General features: G+C 45.0%; 1 protein-coding gene across 1 annotated transcript in view; it reads right to left on the reverse strand.

The window, feature by feature from the left end:
- TMEM120B (transmembrane protein 120B) overlaps positions 1–19,361 on the reverse strand; it is a 41,388-nt gene that overhangs the window by 14,146 nt on the left and 7,881 nt on the right. The window contains 4 exon segments of the mRNA XM_043557520.1: positions 3,468–3,563; positions 4,225–4,284; positions 8,105–8,221; positions 9,900–10,018. Coding sequence (XP_043413455.1) covers positions 3,468–3,563; positions 4,225–4,284; positions 8,105–8,221; positions 9,900–10,018 — 392 coding nt within the window.

The raw sequence follows: 19,361 nt of genomic DNA on the forward strand, positions 1-19,361 counted from the left end.
CTGACAAAATGTATAAGCTTCCTGTTGCTGCTGTAACAAATGACCACAAACCTAGTGGCTTAAAGCAACATACATTTATTTCCTTATAGTTCTGGAGGTCAGAAGTCTGCAATGGGTCAGCAGGGCTGGGTTCCTTCTGGAGGCTGTAGGGGAGGATCCATTTCCTTACCTTTTCCAGCTTCTTGAGGCACCTGCATTCCTTGTTTTGTGGCACTGCATCACTGACCTCCGCTTCTGACTCGGACCCTCCTATCTCCCTCTTCTAAGGACTCTTGTACCTACATTGGGGCCACTGAATAATCCAGGATAATCTCTTCTCAAGATCCTTAGCTTAACCTATCTGCAAAGATGTTTTGCCATGTAAGGTAATATATTTGCAGATTCTGAGGATTAGAATGTGCACGCCTTCAGGCTGCCACACCAGGCCAGCACTAATTACTGGGAACTTGCAATGGGGCAGGCACTTGACATGGATGACCTGTCTGTGTCTTCGAACAGCCCTACAGGACTGCTTCTTGTGCAGGTGCATTTACTGCGTCTGTGCCCGTCTATAGAACTCCCAACAGCCAGAACCTGCAACTCCTGGCATGCCTGGGCTCAGAGCTCACTCTGCCGATGCGAGAGGCAGATCAGGAGGGAAGGGGACTTATCACCCTCTGGAAGCAGTCCTCAACTCCCCTGACCAACAGCAGCAGGAAGAAAAATACCCTTGCTCCTTCGTCCCTCAAGTGGGATAACTGAGGCATGTTCCATGCCGTCCCCAGTTCTCCAGCAGCACTGGAGTCCAGATGCCCACAGGTAGCCCCTCCTGTCTCACTTCCCATTCCCCTACCAATGTTTCCTGGGATCACCTCCCAAATAAACTGCTGGCACTCAAATGCTTGAGTGCTTGGGTTACTTCTGGGGGACCACAAACTAAAATGGTACAACTTCCCATTTTATAGATGAGGAAACTGAGATTGAGAGAGAGGAAATGAACTGCCCAGGAGTGAAATCCAAACCCAAGCCCAACCAACCCAAGCTTAATCCCAACCACCTCTTTCCTACCAGCTTCAAAACCCAATCCTGATAGAGGACAATTCTAACTAGACACAGTCTCTTGGCCTGAAGGCGGAAGAAGGAGACATCACACTCTCCAGCAGCCTCACCAAAGCCTCCCAAAGGCCCGGCAACATGGGCAGATGTCCTCTGGTCATGGGGAAGACGAGGAAGCACACACAGAGAGATCAAGGGCTCTACTCAAGGTCACACGATCTGTGAGTGGCAGAGCTGGACCTAGAACCCATGGTTCTGAGGGACGTTAGCCATGCCCAGCTCCAGACTTAGAGGTACCACGGAAGGGCCTTTGGGCGGGGCACCCAGCAAGGAAACCACCTCAAGGGGGCAAGAGTAAGGAAAGAAAATCCTGCTCTTTGGGCACTGGATATTAAGCTGTGATCTCCTCCAGCACAAAAGATGGCAGCAATCACAACTGCTCACACTTAGGCAGCACTTATGTGCCAGGCACTAAACACTGCAGATATAACCTATCCAGTCCTCTCAACCATTCTACCATGTAGCTCTCACTATCTTCATTTTCTGTGTGGCGAGAGGTTAGGTCATTTGCCCAAGGTTAAACAGCAGGGCAAGCTTCCCTGAGGGCAAAAGAAGAGAGATAAGCTGCCTGCCCAGCACCCCTCCCTGGTCCTATTTGTAACCCAAAGAAGGTATACTAGGTTGAATAGAGTTCCCTCAAAATTCACATCCACCCAGGACCTCAGAATATGACCTTATTTGGAAATAGGGGTCTTTGCAAATGTAATTAATTAAGATAAGGTCGGTCATACTGGGTTAGGGTGGACCCTGACTCCAGAGATGGGCGTCCTCATAAGAAGGCCATAAGAGAAACACAGGGACATACAGGGAAGGAGGCTACAGGACAAGGTTGAGGCACATGAAGCTGAGAATGGAAGGGAACAGCTTTCTTTAAGTCAGGAACGCCAAGGAAGCAGGCACCACCAGAAACTGGAAGAGTCAAGGCAGGATTCTCCCCTAGAGCCTTCAGAGTGAGCATGGTTCTGCCCACACCTTGATTTCAGACTTCTGGCCTCTAGAACTGTGAGAAAATAGATTTCTGTTGTTCTAAGCTGTCCTGTTCGAGGCACTGTTACTACAGCCCCAGGAAATGCACACAGAAAGGGATGGGGAGAAGACTGAATTTTAGAACTTGACAACATACGACTGGTGTGCCCTTTTGAGGGCCCTAGATGTCCCAGTGCAAGGGAATCTGGTTGCACATCAAGTACTTGTATCCTTTCCAGAATGGCATGTGAGCAGGCAGTACTGATGTGTGCAGCCTCTACCCTCCGGGGAACCTGGCCAGCCCCGAGGCGGCAGGCAGGCACGGGCCCAGGACCTCAAAGGGCCTTTGTTTGGACATTCAAGTGGCCAGACCAGCAACCGGACTCCCAGCCAAGCGCTTGCCAGGAAATAAACCCCTGACACGGGGCCAAATGCCCAAGTTGTGCTTGGCTACCTCCCCTCAGGGCAGAAAAGCCAGGGCGGGGGAGGGGGGAATGAAACCCCATGAGGCAGTGCAGCCGGACCCGCCAGGCCGCAGCCTCCCAGAGCAGCATGGCTTCCACCTGCTCCAAAAGCAGCGGCTGACACTCTCACCAGCATTGCTGGTGCCAGGCACTGGGCAGAGCCCTCCACACGCAGCTCGCACAGCCTGGTGTTCCCCCCCCCCATTTTACAGATGGGGAGACTGAGGCTCCCAGAGGGAACGTGCTCACGGTAACAGCCAGTTAGTCCCAAAGCCAGGATTCAAACCCAGGCAGTCTGTGGTATTTTCCTTTGTCTTTCCTTTCTTCCCTTCTTTCCTGTTTTCTCTTTCTTTTTCTGTTCATAATTGATATATAATTCACATACCATAAAATTCACCCTTGCGAAGTATACAGTTCATTAGGTTTTAGTATATTCAGAGGGTTGCACATTCATGATTTCCATCTAATTCTGGAACCTTCTCATCACTCCAAAAGAAACCCTATACCCATCAACAGTACCCTCCCCCATTTCCCCTCCGCCCTGCTCCTGACCACTGATCTGCTTTCTGCCTCTCTAGATGTGCCTGTTCTAGACATTTCATATAAATGGAATCATACAATATGTGGCCTTTTCTAACTTCACTGAGCATAACATTTTCAAGGGTCATCCATGTCGAAGCACGCGTCAGTACTTCATTCCTATTTATGGCCAAATAACATTCCACAATGTCAGTGTGCCACTGGGCTCTTTCCTATCTACTAGTTATAAGGCCTCTTCCAGTAGCTGTTCAGTAGATATTTGTTGAATGGATGTAGGGTGGACATGGCTGCCATTTCCCATGAGAAACAGCTCTTCTCTACCTACAATCTACCAAACGTTGCAGATGCAGGAGAGACGCCCCACCAACTCCATGCCTACACACACCACCACCTTCCCGTTACCTGTAGTGAAGGACAAATCGACACGCCACAGCACCTAGGAGCAGGATGATGGTCAGGTAGAGCTTGAACTTCTCGTACTCATCCTTGTAAGCAAATCTGAATTGATAGACACCCCCAGAAAAGGTCACACAACTATTACTATAGTTATAGTAATATAACTGTATCCCATCTGGGGGCAGAATCCTCAGCCCCATCAGATCCTTCACCTACCACTACCCACAGCCCACAAGGACCTTCTGATCCCACCAAAGGAAAGCTCTGGTCTTGAATTAATAGTGATGATCAATTACAGAAAGGGGGCCAATGCGCAAAGCTCCCATGTCGCTAGACTCTCAGGTAGGTCTCTGGGCCTGTAATAGGCATGGGCAGGGAGTGGACACAGGTTCCTTCCCAACCAGCTACCGCAAGAGAAACACCACGGCTGCACTGCCCCTGGGACTGACTGATTTCAGGTGACAGTACTGCCTGCTTCCCAGGAGAACTGTGTGTGATAAGGAGTGGAATGGGGCAGGGCCATTTCTCATGGGGAAGTGGCACTTCTGTTCACCCAGTGTATTGACTGCGTGAAAAGAGGGAAAGAACCTTCCCAGGATGGTCCCCCAACGAGGAGGAGAGTGTCAGACAGACCAAGAGCCAGAGCCCCAACTATTAATATTTCTTTATTTACGCAAAAATTCTAGCTTCGTTCATTTCTCCTGAGTTGAAAGAACAAAATGCCTGGCTTCCCTAATGCCAGCTGGGGATCTGAGATACTTACTTGGCCTGGTTGCTGAGAAGGGTCACATTCACATTGCCAAGGACCAGGTTTAAGTAGAGCCTGGAAGGAAAATACCTGTGAGGGCCACCGTGTTCCTTAACAGCCCTGGGAGGGGGCCCCAACCAAAACCATTCAAACTCAGTAAGCACACATGGAGCACTGGTGGTAGAAAACAGGGTGCTAAGCTCATTGGTAAAATTCTCACATGGAATGGGAATGATGATCACCTAAAGAATGTGAAAACTGTGACACACAACAGTCATGACAAACTCATTGTCCCCCCATTTTAGCTGGCTGACAGACCACATTTCCCAGGCTCCCTTGCAGCCAATGTGAGCATATGACTAAGTTCCAGCCAATATGGTGAAGGCATGTATACAATCTCTAGGTCAATTTAAAAAGGGCTCTTTTTAAAACTGAGGTATAACCTTCAGTATATTTATGCCTGGCTTCTTTCCCTCCATATTATGTCTGTGAGATTCATCCATGTTGTCTATACATAGTATTCCAGTGACTGGAGATACCACAACTTATTTATTCATTCTGCTACTGACAAACACTCAGGTTGTTTTCAGTTTTTGGCTAATAGAAATACAGCTGCTCTGAATATTCTTTTTTTTTTTTTTTTAATTGAGATGCAATTCACATACCATAACATCACCCTTTTTTTGTTAAGGTTTTATGTATTTAAGTGATCTCTACCCCCTCCACGTGGGGCTCAAACTCACAACCCTGAGATCATAAGTCACAAGGTCTTCTGACTTGGCCAGGCAGGCACCCCCATTACATCACCCTTTTACAGTTTTTTTTTTTTTAACGTTTATTTATTTTTGAGAGAGAGAGAGACAGAGCATGAATGGGGGAGGGGCAGAGAGAGAGGGAGACACAGAATTGGAAACAGGCTCCAGGCTCTGAGCCATCAGCCCAGAGCCCAACGTGGGGCTCGAACTCACGGATCGCGAGATCGTGATCTGAGCTGAAGTCGGAGGCTTAACCGACTGCGCCACCCAGGCGCCCCCAGTTTTTTTTTTTTTTTAAGTAATCTTTACACTTCACGTGGGGCTCGAACTCACAACCCCAGGATCAAGAGTCATATGCTCCTCTGACTGAGCCAGTCAGGCACCCCAATAACATCCTCCTTTTAAAGTACACAATTTAATGATTTACAGTATATTTCCAACATTGTACGACCATCACTATTACCTAATTCTAGAACATGTTCATCATCCCCAAAGAAAGCCCGGACCCATCAGCAGTCACTTCCTTTCCTCCCTCCCCTGCCAGCATGTGGCAACCACTAACCTACTTTACATCTATGGATTTGCCTGTTCTGGACATTTCATATAAAAAGACTCGTGTGGGGGCGCCTGGGTGGCTCAGTTGGTTAAGCGTTCAACTTCTGCTCAGGTCATGATCTCACCGTTCATGAGTCCGAGCCCCACGTCGGGCTCTGTGCTCACAGCTCAGAGCCTGGAGCCTGCTTCAGATTCTGTCTCTCTCTGTCTCTCTGTCTCTGTCTCTGTCTCTGTCTCTCTCTCTCAGATTCTGTCTCTCTCTCTCTCTCTGCCCCTCCCCTGATCGTGCTCTGTATCTCTGTCTCTCTCAAAAATAAACAGTAAAAAAAAAAAAAAGATTTCTAAAAAGACTTGTGTAATATGTAGCCTTTGTGTCTGGCGTATTTGTTGTCAACACTCTTATACGTGTCTTTTGGAGGACAGAAGTGCTCACTTCCATTGGCTATGCAGACAGGAGCGGAATTTCTGGGTTACTGAATATCTATGTTTTTGGCTCCACTGGGAAATGGCAAATATTGTTTGTTTTGTTTTGTTTTGTTTTGTTTTGTTTTTTGTATAAAGTTATCTGCTTGCCCTCTACTCCCTGACTCTTCCCCACTTCCTGAGGATGTGATGGTGCGAGCCAGCTCTGCTCATGCAGATGAGGACAACTCTCTGAAGGGTGGTGAAGCAGTGAGTTGGTGCTGGAAAGACCCTGAGTCCCTAGATGACCCCACGAGCCCACCACTCTTGGCCCACTCACCTCTGGACTGTTATGTTTGAGACAGAAACCTCCAGCTTGTTTGAGCTCTTGTATCATTGGGCTTTTGTTACAAAATAGCCTGCACTCTAATGCACCAATAAAAGTGTAAATAAAAGGTTATGTATGAAATCTCATAAGGGTTAATTCCGCAGAGGGAGAGGGGGTTTTAGAAAGGCTTCCCTGAGGTGATTAACATCTGAACTGGGCTTTGAAGGATGAGTAGAAGGCTGAGAGGAGAAAAGAGAAAAGAGGAGTCTTCTTTCTAGCTATGAGTAAGTGCTAGGGGGCATTTCCAGTCTGGTGTAACTGAAGCAGAGATGTGAAAAGAACATCTGTTGTTTTTTGCCTAGCAATATAGTCCCTACTTCCTGAAAGAGAGTCTCTTTTCCTCCCAGACCCTAAGGTAAGGCACATGAGCCAGGCTTAGCCGATCAAAGCAGTGCATCCCCGATTGGGTCAATAATGGTCATGGGACACACTGGTCACAGGCCAATAAGACTCGGTCCTGGGATTTTTCCCAGAACTACTAAGAAACAAAGATGCTTTCTTTACTGGGATTGCTAAGCAGGCAGAATGCAAACCCAGAGCAACCCCGGCCAGCTAAACACACTGGCAGAGAGAGTAAAATGAAAGCTCACTGAGAGAGAGAGAGAGAGAGAGAGAGCCTAACAGTATCATTTGAGCAGCAGGATCTGGCCAGACCCACAGCAACATCTGGACCTTTCACTTACATGAGCCAATAAATCCCCTATTTTTTCTTAAGCGCTTTGAGTTGGGTTTTCGGATATTTGTAATCCAAAGATTGCCAACTGGTGTAAAATGCACGGAGGACTGAGGAGACTGGAGCTTGGAAAGACGATCTGAGCCACATTGTAAAAGAGGGTCATGCTGTTTCATTCTATGGAAAATTATCACCATCCAACTTAGGGAGATTTTCACCAAATTTGGCACCAAAAAAAGAAAAAAAAAAAAAAAAGCCAAGAAGAATGACTTCAAATGTGAAAGGGCTAGTAGTCTCCTCACAGGGGCTCTGACTTTGTGTTAGGCCAAACCAGGAAAAAGGGCAGAGGGAAGTGATGGGAGCACACTTGGGAGCCCGCATCAGGTTTTGATACAACGCTGTTCGATCTCGCTCGCTCTGGAACAGGTGGGAGTGATGTCACTTGAGAGAGGAGATGGGACTTCTCCGAAGGAGGAAGACAGAAAGAACACAAGCTCTGGAGTCAGGGTATTCACATCCAAACCTGGGCTGCGCCACCTGAGCAAAACACCCGCTATGTCTCTGAACCTTGTAGAATTCAGGTATCTGGGTCCAACTCACCAAGCTGTAGACAATTCAAGAGCCCCCAGCACAATGCCAGGCATACAGCAGGCACTCAATAAATGTTTGTTCTCAAAGGAAAAAAGAGAGAGAGAGAGAGAGAAACCAAGAAACAGACTCTTAACTACAGAGAAAAAAAACTAATGGTTACCAGAGGGGGGGTGGGGAATAGGTAAGGGGATTAAGGGCGCACTTGTGGTGATGAGCACTGGGTGATGTATGGAATTAAATCACTATACCGTATACCTGAAACTAATACAATGCTGTCTGTTAACTATACTGAAATTTAAAATAAAAATAAATAAATAAATGTTTGCTTTTTGGGAGAAAAACTTTCCTCTGGACCTTGGGTGGCCCCAGGCATGCGGCCAGTGCTAGAAACGAGATCTTACATCTAGTTCCTTGCCAAAGCCCTCCCAGGAAGTTCACTCTGAGATCCCTGCCCGTTCCATGGAGGAACACATAAGGAAGCTTCCTTTTCTTTGTTGCCCTGCAGGGGTGGGATATGTTTCCAGTTCCTACCCATTCTTCTTGGGCAGGTAGGCCTCCATGTCGAAGAAGACATTCTGCCGCTCCTTGATGTTGGCACTCATCTGCTGGATGAGCTCTGCCTCCTCCCGACTCGCATGGTGCTTGTACCTGTTTGGTCAGAAGTGTGGGCATAGGAGAAGCAGCCGTGTTACTCAGACTGGAGGAAGAATCCGGGAGGTCTGGGCACTGCCCTCCCATCTTTCTATCTCAATGCTTCTTGTAACCTCAATTCTCCCTCTGCACCCTGTGGGTTTGACACTGGGTCCCTGCTAGTCTTGTGACCTTGGGAAAGTTCTTTAACCTCCCTGCCTTATTTTCCATACCTGAAAATCAGGAGTAGCATCAGGCCTACCTCATGGACAATACTGTTGTGAGGATTAAGTGAGCACAAGCAAAGCAACACATTTAGAATGGCCCTTGATACTCAAGCATGAGCTCAATGGACCTCTACAGGCAATACCATACTTCTTACTATTCTAGAAGAATAGCCTGATTATGAGAAGGGCAGACAGGAAAGTGCTTTAAATGTAAAAGCAGCTAAATGATCATTGTCTGTTATTCTTTGGTGATATTTAACTCATAAAACTAGAAAAACAAGTCAGTGGACACACTCTTAGAATAGTAGGCACCCTCATGGCTCAACCTTCTAACCCAATGGTTCTCATGGGTCCCATGGGTTCTCTAACCCAATGGAAACACTTGGCAATGTCTAGGAATATTTTGTTTGTCAAACAGGGATAGAGGCCAGGGATGCTGCTAAACTTCCCATAATGCACAGGACAGACCCTGCAGCAGAACTGTCAACAGTGCCAAGGTTGAAAAATCCTAGCCTGATGAAGACTATTGAATCTTACCATCAGTAAGATGTGTTTTTCCAAGAGTGGTGATATCATTACATGGAACTATCCATACTCTACTCCATGACTAATGGGCCTCCATTTCCAAAATGGTCAGCCAAGGCTAGAGATATAACCAGCAACCTTTGCAAAAACTGTCCACAAGGGAAGGGAAAAATGGACCAGGAGTTACACACTATGATATGGAGTCCCAGCTAAGTATACTGGGATAAGCCACTCAGAGCCTCAGTCTCCCTGCCTGCCTGGGGATCACAGCATTCACTGGGCTCCTTCACCTATGAGGGATGAGAGCAATTTCCAAACCATGAGGACGTGAGAATCAATCAGAAAGTGGACATACGATCCTGGCCTCAAGAACTGAACTAAATCATGAGCTTAAGTATGTCCCCCCGGGGATACCAGATTTCCCACCACCTACACCAGAGACCTATAACAACTTTCCTCAAGGGAACTCTCTCTCATCCTCTTTCCCCTTCCATATAGTTCAAGTAAGGCTGTCCCATTCCCCAGGTCCATAAACTAAGCCTATGACCTAGTCTTGCCTAACCAGAGTCTCAGTGATTAGTTCACAAATGGGTACGTGACCAATTCCAGCTAATGAGGATCACATCCAGAACTCTTGCTGGAAAAGCAAGTTATTCTGCTGGGGTAACCAAACCAATAGGAAGTATGGCTGGAAGACACAAGTCTGGCACTGCTGGTAGCCATCTCGGTGACCATAACGGGACAGTCGGCCTGAAAGTGAAGCCAATCTAGAGGAAGGCAGAATTCAGAGGGGGGAAAGATCCTAAAAACATCTTTTGACCCATGGATCCAGTGATGTCTGAAATTACTCCTGGAATTTTTCCACTAAAATTTCCATTCTCTGCTCAAGACAGCTGAGTTGGGTTTTTAGCCCTTAAAACCAGGGGCACTGCAGCCTCACCTACCTCTGGAGTGTGTGCTTCAAGTCCTTTAGTCGCGTCTTCTGCTTGTTGATAGAGCCACTACATAAAGTCTGAAGTGAAGTCAGCTCCTCCAGCTTCTGCCTGTAGATCCTGTGGGTTTCCTGAGGGATAGAGACCCCAAGCAGGGTGTATGGGAGAACAGGAATGGGACGTTTTTCATAGTTTGTATCATAGGACATGACTATGGAAGTCAGTTTGGCAGCTGAGATGATACAACTACCACTATCAGAGATGTGGATTACAAAACTGGGGCTGGAATTAGGAAAGGCAGCATGGGACAGCACTTGTGTAAGGAACCAATGTGTTTTGTTTGTTTGTTTGTTTTCCCTAGACAGGTTCTATCCTTCCTAATGGTAAAGGCAACCAAATAATGCCTTTGAGAGGCCACCTCTTGTCAATTCTTGGTCCAGTTGGTTTGACTAGAGCTAAGAGTCTCCATGCCAGGAGCAGTCATGTGACCTAGGTCTGGCCAATCAGTATCCTCCAATCCCCTGGCCACTGACTGGCTCAGAGGCAGACACGTGGCTTATTTGGGCCAATGAGGTCAGTCTGGGGACTGTGGCTCTAAATATTGGTTTAGAAATGCCCTCCTTCTGGGTTTGCTAATCTGGTAGAAAGTACACCTGGGGCTGCAGAGCAAATGAAGCCAAACACAAATATAATTGCAACAGGGTACAAGACAGCATTCTCACAGCATCATTTCAGCCCTTAGATTTAACCAGGTCTGAATGTAATGCTCTTCATTATATGAATTAATAAATTCCTTTTCACTTAGGCCAATCTGAGTTGGGTTTCTGATCCTAGCAATGAAGAGAGTTCTTGCTAAGTCAACTAAAAGGACATACCTCTTCCCGTAAAGCTAGCCCTCCCTACCCCAGGAACAGTCACTCCAATAAAGCCAGTATCTGGAAATAAACATTCAGGGCCATAAGGCCAGGGGAAATACAAGAGACTTCCCAGTGCAGGGAGAATGAACACAGTAACTTCTCCATCACTCTGCCACAGGGCACCTCCCCCAACATTATACCCCAACATATGCAGAGAAACAACCTTTTCCCTCTAGAGTTCTGATAATCTAAGACAAACACCAACAATTTGGAGGAAACTATTAGGGACAGGGACCATGACACTAAAAAAACAATAACCCAATGAACATATTTAAAGCATCTGTTTTCTTGGGTGGTGGTGAAATGTATTTAGCAGAGGGAGAGAAAAAGGGGACAGTTAAAGGATGAGGCCAGAGCCCAAACTCTCACATCTGCCAAGTGGGGTCTCTAGACATGACAGTTAAGCCAGAAAATAAGGAAGAAGTGAAGGCAGTGAAGTGAACAAATAACAGTGAGGAACAGCTTCAAAGAACACTATGAGCAAGTCTCCCTTGGCCCTGAGATTTGTTCCCCCGAATTTACACAGTATCCTCAACCTCTCCTTCCTGGGCCCCCCAGGGAGGAAAATCATGCTGTTTATTTAACTTTTTATTTTATTTTAAACATTTTCTTGTTTTTAATTTATTTTTTTGAGAGAGAGAGATCACTCGGGCAGGAGAAGGGCAAAGAAAGAGGGAGAGAGAGGATTCCAAACAGGCTCCACACTGACAGTACAGAACCCGACATGGGGCCCAAATCCACAAACTATGAGATCATGACCTGAGCTGAAACCAAGAGTCGGGCACTCAACGACTGAGTCAACCAGGTGCCCCTAACTTTTTACTTTAAAGTAATTCCAAACTTGCTAAAGAACTGTAAGAAGAATAAAAAGAACTCCCCTGTACCCTTCACCCAGATTGACGGTTAGCATTATGCCATACGTATTTGCTTTATCGTGTGTGTGTGCGTTCTTCTTCTATTTCAGGCATCAGTGAACTACAACCCACAGGCCGAATCCAGCCACCAGATTTTGTATGGGCAGTAAGCTAGAATGATTTTTGCCTGCTTGAAAAAACTCAAAAGAAGAATGCTTCATGACACGTGAAAAGTATATGAAATTGAAATTTCACTATCCATAAATAAACTTTATTGGAGCACAGCCACACCCGTTCATTTACATATTGTCGTGGCTACTCTGGCGCTACATCAGCAGAGTGAGTTGTTGTGACACAGACCATATGGCCCGCCACAGCCTAGAATCCTCATTACCTAGCCTTTCTGCCAAAAAAGTTTGCCTACTCCTTTCTAAACCGTTTGGGAGTTGACTGTAGACAACATGCTTCTTTACTCTTAAATACTTCAGTGCATATTTCCTAAGAACACGACATTCTCTTACACATTCACAGTACAATGATCAAATCATTGCATCTCGTTAGACTCCTTCAGTCTGCAACAGCTCCTCAACTTTCCTTTGTCTTTCATGACATGGACATTTTAAAAGGGTTCAGTCCAGTTGTTTTGAAGAATGTCCCCCCATCTGAGTTTGTCAGGTATTTCCTCATGAATGGATTTTGGTTATGCATTTGGGACAGAAATGCCATTAGAGTGACTCTGTGTCCTCAGTGTCTCCTATCAGGAGGGACACAGTGTCTGTGATGTTAACTTTGATTGCCTGGGAAAGTCTCTGTCCACTGCTTTCTCCACTTACAGTGACCAGCTTCCTATCTGTAATGAACAAGTAATCTGTACAGAAGGAGGCTGTAATTTATTCACTTTTGAATTCCTTAGTGCCCAAACAGCCCTCTATGTTCAACTAATCTGCTAGTAACAAAGGAAACCCTCTAGAACTGGACAGGAAGGATGGGGGCAGAAATACCCCAAATAGAATACACAGACTTTGAGAATGTGGGGCCTCTGGACCAAAAGTCCCCTGAAACACCAGCTGAGTCTCCTGGGAGATTAAGGGCCATGCTACCTCCTGGCTCTCTTTGGTGCTGGGTCCCACTACGGAAAGATAAGACCAAGACTGCAACATCAGCAGCCAGATGCTCACCAGGCCCTCCTGGGCTTAAATTAATATTTAATTTCAAAGTAAAACATGAAGACATTATCCTCGTTAAAAATTAAAACACTACAGCTACAGCTACAGTCAGCTATGAATATCCCCCATCCTGTCTTCTCCCCCTTCTCCAGAGGTAACTACTGTTACTAGTTTCTTCTAGACCTTTTTCTATGTATTGTTTCAGACTGCAGTCTATTTATCTATGTATTTCTGTATTCTACATAGGCCTATTTCTATACATATGTACACAAATATATATACATATTTATGAAAAATACACGCTGTTGCAAAAATTAATTGTTCCTAATACTCATTCTCCTTTACTTCCTTTAGTAACAGGACCACACTGAGTTGTAGCTGGGCACGTAGCTGCTCAGTAACAGACATTTCCCAGCCTCCCTTGTGGCTGTGTGTAGCAGCAGGACTAAGAGTTAGCCAAAGGGATGCAGGTAGAAGTGACGTATACAAGTTCTGAACCACCTTTTTATAAGGAGATGCTTGCCCTCCACTGTCCCTTTCCTTGGCTGGGATATGACGACAACAGGTGCAGTTACCTTGAAACCAGAAATGGAAGCCACATGTCAGTGGCAAAGCCCAATGTCCCTTCCCCAGCCAAACCAACCTTGGGTGACCTCATGTGACAGAGCTTCTCACCTGTGATGGTTTTAAAACAGAATGCCCACCCCTTGGCACTCCTCACATAAAGAGGTGGGATCTCTGTTCCCTCCTCTTAAATACAAACAGCCTTGTGGCTGGTTTGACTGATAAAATATGGCAGGGGCAACATGACAGTTTCTGAGAATACGTATGGAAGGCCATGTGGCTTCTGCCTTTTTTGCTGGAACATCTGCTTTTAGAGCAAACAGTTCAACTACTCTAAGGCCACCATGTTGTATGGAAATCCTAACCACATAGAGAAGTCACATGTAGGCACTCTGAGTAATAGTCCCAACTAAGACAAAGGTTCTTGTCATTCCAGCTCAGGCATTTAGATGCACGGGTAAAGAAACCTCCAGATGATTCTAGCCACAGCCATGTAAGTTACTCCCAGCCATTCAAGTCTTCCCAGCTAAAGCCTCTGACATCATAGAGCACAGTCAAGCCACTCCATGGCCCTGTCTAAACTCCTGAGCCACAGACTCCATAAGCAAAATGTAATCACTGCTGTTTCATATAGCAACACAAAACTGAACACCACTTACCCTGGCCCACACTCCCTTTGGACTGTTAGGTGAGAAAGAAGCTACCTCATTTAAGCCTTTTTTTTCTTCTTCTAAATTTGGGGATCTCTTTGTTATAGCAGCATAGCTTAGACCCTAACACACATACTTTTGATTTTTAAAAATATAATAAAAGTATCAGAATATAGATACAATTCCACAACTTTCTTTTCTCACTCCACAATATATCTTGAAGCTCTACCAACATAAGAATATATGGATACACATACTTCATTCTTTTTAGTGCTATGCTATGGACATGCTACAGTTTATTGAGCCACTCTCCTATCGCTGGATATGTAGGTCATTTCTAGTCTCTGCCTATAACCAACAATGCAACACTGAATAACATCTTTGCGCTGCCTCCCTGGGCATACATACAAGCATCTCTCTCTAGGGCAGAGAAGAAGGATTGCTGGGTCAGAGTGTACAGCCTTGGTTTTAGTTTTAATAGATCTTGGCAAACTGCCCACAGAGTGGCTCTACCAATTTACACTCCCATCCACAGTGTATGATAGTTGTCCACACCTCAACAACATTCAATGACATCTACTTTTCTACAGGCACTTGTCTAAAGCTCTGCTGGTGATATTTTCTGCTCAGTGCTATGGCATCGGACTGGGTAGGGATGGGAAGTCGGCGAGTCTTCCCACAATTTTGTCCCCAGGCATATGGAGTCACTCCTGCTCCCCTCTGGTTCGTTCTCTCTCTCTCTCTCTCTCTCTCTCTCTCTCTCTCTCTCTGCCATCAGCTAGAACCACTTCCCAGGGGAGATCCTATATTGGAGACCATACATCTGGTCTACTCTTGTCTCCAGCTCCACGCTCAGGATTTGCCAGCTACGAGGAGGACAACATGGGGTGGGGGGAAGGGGAGGAGGGAGTCAGAAACAAGGCCCTTAGTGTGACACATGCTCCACTCCCAGGGCATTCCTCGCCCATGCTCAGACTCTGCTGATTCTACCCTCATGCCAGTCCCACAAGCAGTAGGAACATTTACCAATTCATCTCTTGGATCCTAATTTTCCTCCAGAAACCTGCCTCTTTCTCTCTTTAACTGCGGTAGAATATATATAACATAAAATTTACCACTTTAACCATTAAAATTTTTAAAAATTTTTCTGATTTATATAAGACACATCTTAAAAATTACCCTCTTAATTATTTTAAGTGTAGGGGCGCCTGGGTGGTTCAGTCGGTTAAGCTTCGGACTTCAGCTCAGGTCCGAAGTCGGGCTCACATCTCACAGTTTGTGGGTTTAAGCCCCATGTCAGGTTTTATGCTGACAGCTCAGAGCCTGGAGCCTGCTTTGGATTCTGTGTCTCTCTCTCTCTCCCCTTTCCCCGCTCATGCTCTCTCCCAAAAATAAATAAAAATATTTAAAAATTTTTTTAATTGAAAAAAACTATTAATCATTTTAAGTGTACAATTTGGTGGCGTTAGATATGTTCACATCATTGGGCAGCCATCCCCACCATCCATCTCCAGAACTTTTTCATCATCCCCACTGAAACTCCAAACCCATCAACAATAACTCCATTTTCTATTTCCCCAGACCCTGGCAACCACCATCCTACTTTCTCTATAAATCTGACTCTCCCAGGGGCGCCTTGGTGGCTCAGTCGGTTGGGTGACCGACTTCAGCTCAGGTCATGATCTCACGGTCCGTGAGTTCGAGCCCCGCGTCAGGCTCTGTGCTGACAGCTCAGAGCCTGGAGCCCGTTTCAGATTCTGTGTCTCCCTCTCTCTCTGCCCTTCCTCTGTTCATGCTCTGTCTCTCTCTGTCTCAAAAATAACTAAACGTTAAAAAAAAAATTTTTTTTTTAATTAAAAAAAATAATAAATTTTACTCTCCCAGATACCTTAGATAAGTAGAACCATATACTGTCCTTAAAAAACAAACAAACAAACAAACAAACAAATGGGCGCCTGGGTGGCTCAGTCAGTTGAGCGTCTGACTTCAGCTCAGGTCATGATCTCGCAGTTCGTGGGTTCAAGCCCCGCGTCAGGCTCTGTGCTGACGGCTCAGAGCCTGGAGCCTGCTTTGGATTCTGCGTCTACCTCTCTCTCTGCCCCTAACACACTCGCATTTTGTCTCTGTCTCTCTCAAAAATAAATAAACATTAAAAAAAATTAAAAAAAAAAAAAAAAGAACCGGATAAGTTTAACTGAATCATACATGTGGACCCTTCTAGTTCTTCATAATTTAGGTCTGACGTCTCAGAAACACTTTGGGGGAAAAAATGCAGGGTTTTTTGGGGGATGGGGGGAATACATGATTACATTTTTAAAAATTCCAGTTACTTAATATACAGTATTCTATTAGTTTCAGGTGTACAATATAGTGATTCAACAATTCCATACATCACCCAGTGCCATCACAAGCACACTACTTAATCCCCATCACCTATTTAACCCATCCCCCCCACTCCCTTCCCCTCTGGCAACCATCAGTTTGTTCTCTAATAATTAAGAGTTTGTTTCTTGATTTCTCTTTTTTTCCCTTTGTTCATTCGTTTTGTTTCTTAAATTCTACATGAGTGAAAGCATATGGTATATTTTTTTGACAGACCTATTTCACTTAGCATTATACTCTCTAGCTCCATCCACATTGGTGCAAATGGCAACATTTCATTCTTTTATGGCTGAGTAATATTCCATTGTGTGTGTGTGTGTGTGCGCACGAGAGAGAGAGAGAGAGAGAGAGAGAGAGAGAAAGAGAAGGGGTGTGTGTGTGTGTGTGTGTGTGTGTGTATATATATATATATATATATATATATATATATATATAAATGTTACTATGAACATGGGTATATAAGCATCTGTTTTGAGTCCCTGTTTTCAATTCTTTTGGGTATATACCCAGAAGTGGGTTTGCTAGACCAAATAGTAATTCATTTAATATATTTTTTAGGAACTACCATACCATTTTCCACAGCAGCTACACCATTTCCTAACAGCTGTCTCTTGATGCATTGTCCACAGAGTGGTTCTGGGAGGTCAGATGGTGGAATGTAACTTTTGTCCTCCCTTGGAATCCCTGGCTGTCCTCTGCACCTGTCTCTAGAAGACCCTCAATTAAACCTGTGCTTTCAGATGCTTTTTCCAGGAGCAAGATGAACCACAATGCAGCAATCCAATCTCCAAACCTGCCTTTCATCCAGTCAACCCTGAACCCGTGGCCTCAAATAGAACTGGTCACCATATGGAAGCTTTCTGTTGTTTTTGCCAACTACGCAGCTATTCCCCTTCTGGTTAATGTCTCCACAGTTTCTTTGGAGATCTATCCCTCCCCCACACTCAGTTATTGAAATGTGACTAGGAATGAGGTTGAACCTGTCCCAGGTTTCAGGGCATATGACCCAGGCTGGCCAATCAGAACATTAGCCTCCTGACCCAAGCAGGCTGATTCAGAGACAGGCATTCAAAACCAGCAAAACTCAGTTGGGGGGGTGGGGAGGGGGGATTTCATCAGAACTGCTGAACAAGAGTTCTTCCTCCACTAGTTTGAAGGAAGAAGAGCTAATTTGAGCCCAGAGCGAATGGGGCCGTCTTGCTTCAGCACGGATCCAACTGATGAGAAAACAGGGCAGAGAGGTAGAAGAAGGCTGAGCCCCAAGGGTTCATTTATTTGAGCCCCTAGATGGTCAGTTTACCTTTGACCTCCCAATTACATATGCAAACAAACGGTGTTTTAGTCTGTTTAGCTTTGCCAGTTTGAATTGAATGTCTTCATTTCAGAAGCAAATGTCAGAATCTAGATTAAAATGCCTAAAAACAGGGGCATCTGGGTGGTTCAGTCCGTTAAGTATACGACTCTTGATTTCGGCTCAGGTTGTGATCTCACAAGGTTTGGGAGTTCGAGCCGCGCACTGGGCTCTGTGCTGATGGCACACAGCCTGCTTGGGATTCTCTCCTTTTCTCTCTCTCTCTGCCCCTCCCCTGCTCGTCTGCTCATGTTCTCTCTCTCTCTCTCAATCTCTCTCTCTCTCTCTCTCTCCCTCTCTCTCTCTCTCTCTCTCTCTCACACACACACACACACACACACACACACACACTAAACAAACACTCTCTCTCACACACACACACAAAATAAGTAAACAAACAAAAATGCATAAGAACAGGGTTTTCCTTCTGGGCAAAGTTAACCATACAAGGTAAGAAGAGAAGCCACAAATCTCTGGACTCATGATTACCAGCCTCTTGCCCTGGGCACTATCATCATCCTAAAGATGCTAAAAACAAGACCTGGAGCCTCATTGAATGAATCCTTCATCAAGCCAGTAACTAAATGGGCACCTAAAAATGCAGATCTCTGAACAGTCAAATTGCATGTTTTTCTACCAAACCAAGAATTTGGTAGAAATAGATAAACCATCCTTTTTTAACAACTTTACTGAAGTATGATTCACATATCATAAAACTCACTCATTTTACACGTACAATTCAGTGATTTTTATACATTTACCAAGTTATGCAACTATCATCACATCCAGCTTAAGGACATTTCCACCACCCAGTAAGATCCCTCCTGTCTATGACAGCAGTCACTCCCCACTGGCAACCACTAACCCACCTTCTGTCCCTACAGATTTGTCTTTTCTGGATATTTCATATAAATGGAATCATACAATATGTGGTCTTGTGTCTGGCTTCTTTTACTCAGCATCACGTTTTTGAGGTTTATTTACATTGTAGCACACACAAGTATCTCTGTCTCATTACGTTACTGCTTTTATGAAAGACCTCTGTTAGTAAAGTAATGGCTTTTTTTTTTTTTTCCATAAAAGTGAAATTCCTCCTCGGATTTCTTTTGGTTAGCGAAAACAGGTACTAATGGAGGTCTGTCGTAAAAGCAAAGTGGTGTAACTCAAACTTTCAGAAAACAAGGGATACTCTCTGCTTTATGCCAGTTTGGCTTATGAAAGGTTTCGCAGGATGGTTGTACTTATGGACAGTAGGCAGAAGCACGTATTACTTTGTTTCTATTGCTACTTAACAATAAAAATTTGGTACAGATGCACCACATTTTGTTTATCCGTTCACCTGTCATTGGACATTTCAGTTATTTCCACTCTTTTGCCATTATAAATAATACTTCCATGAATATGTACAAATCTTTCTGCAAAGATAGATTTTCATTTCTCTTGGGTAGATACCCAGGAATGGAATTGCTGGTCATATGGTAAATGTATGTTTAACTTCTAAAGAAAATGACAAACTGCCAAATCACTATTTTTGTTTCTAAACTTGGCTGCAGTGGATTGGAACATGGGAAACACCAAACACTGTGAGTC

Source organism: Prionailurus bengalensis, chromosome D3, assembly GCF_016509475.1.
Source record: "Prionailurus bengalensis isolate Pbe53 chromosome D3, Fcat_Pben_1.1_paternal_pri, whole genome shotgun sequence".
Taxonomy (NCBI): domain Eukaryota; kingdom Metazoa; phylum Chordata; class Mammalia; order Carnivora; family Felidae; genus Prionailurus; species Prionailurus bengalensis.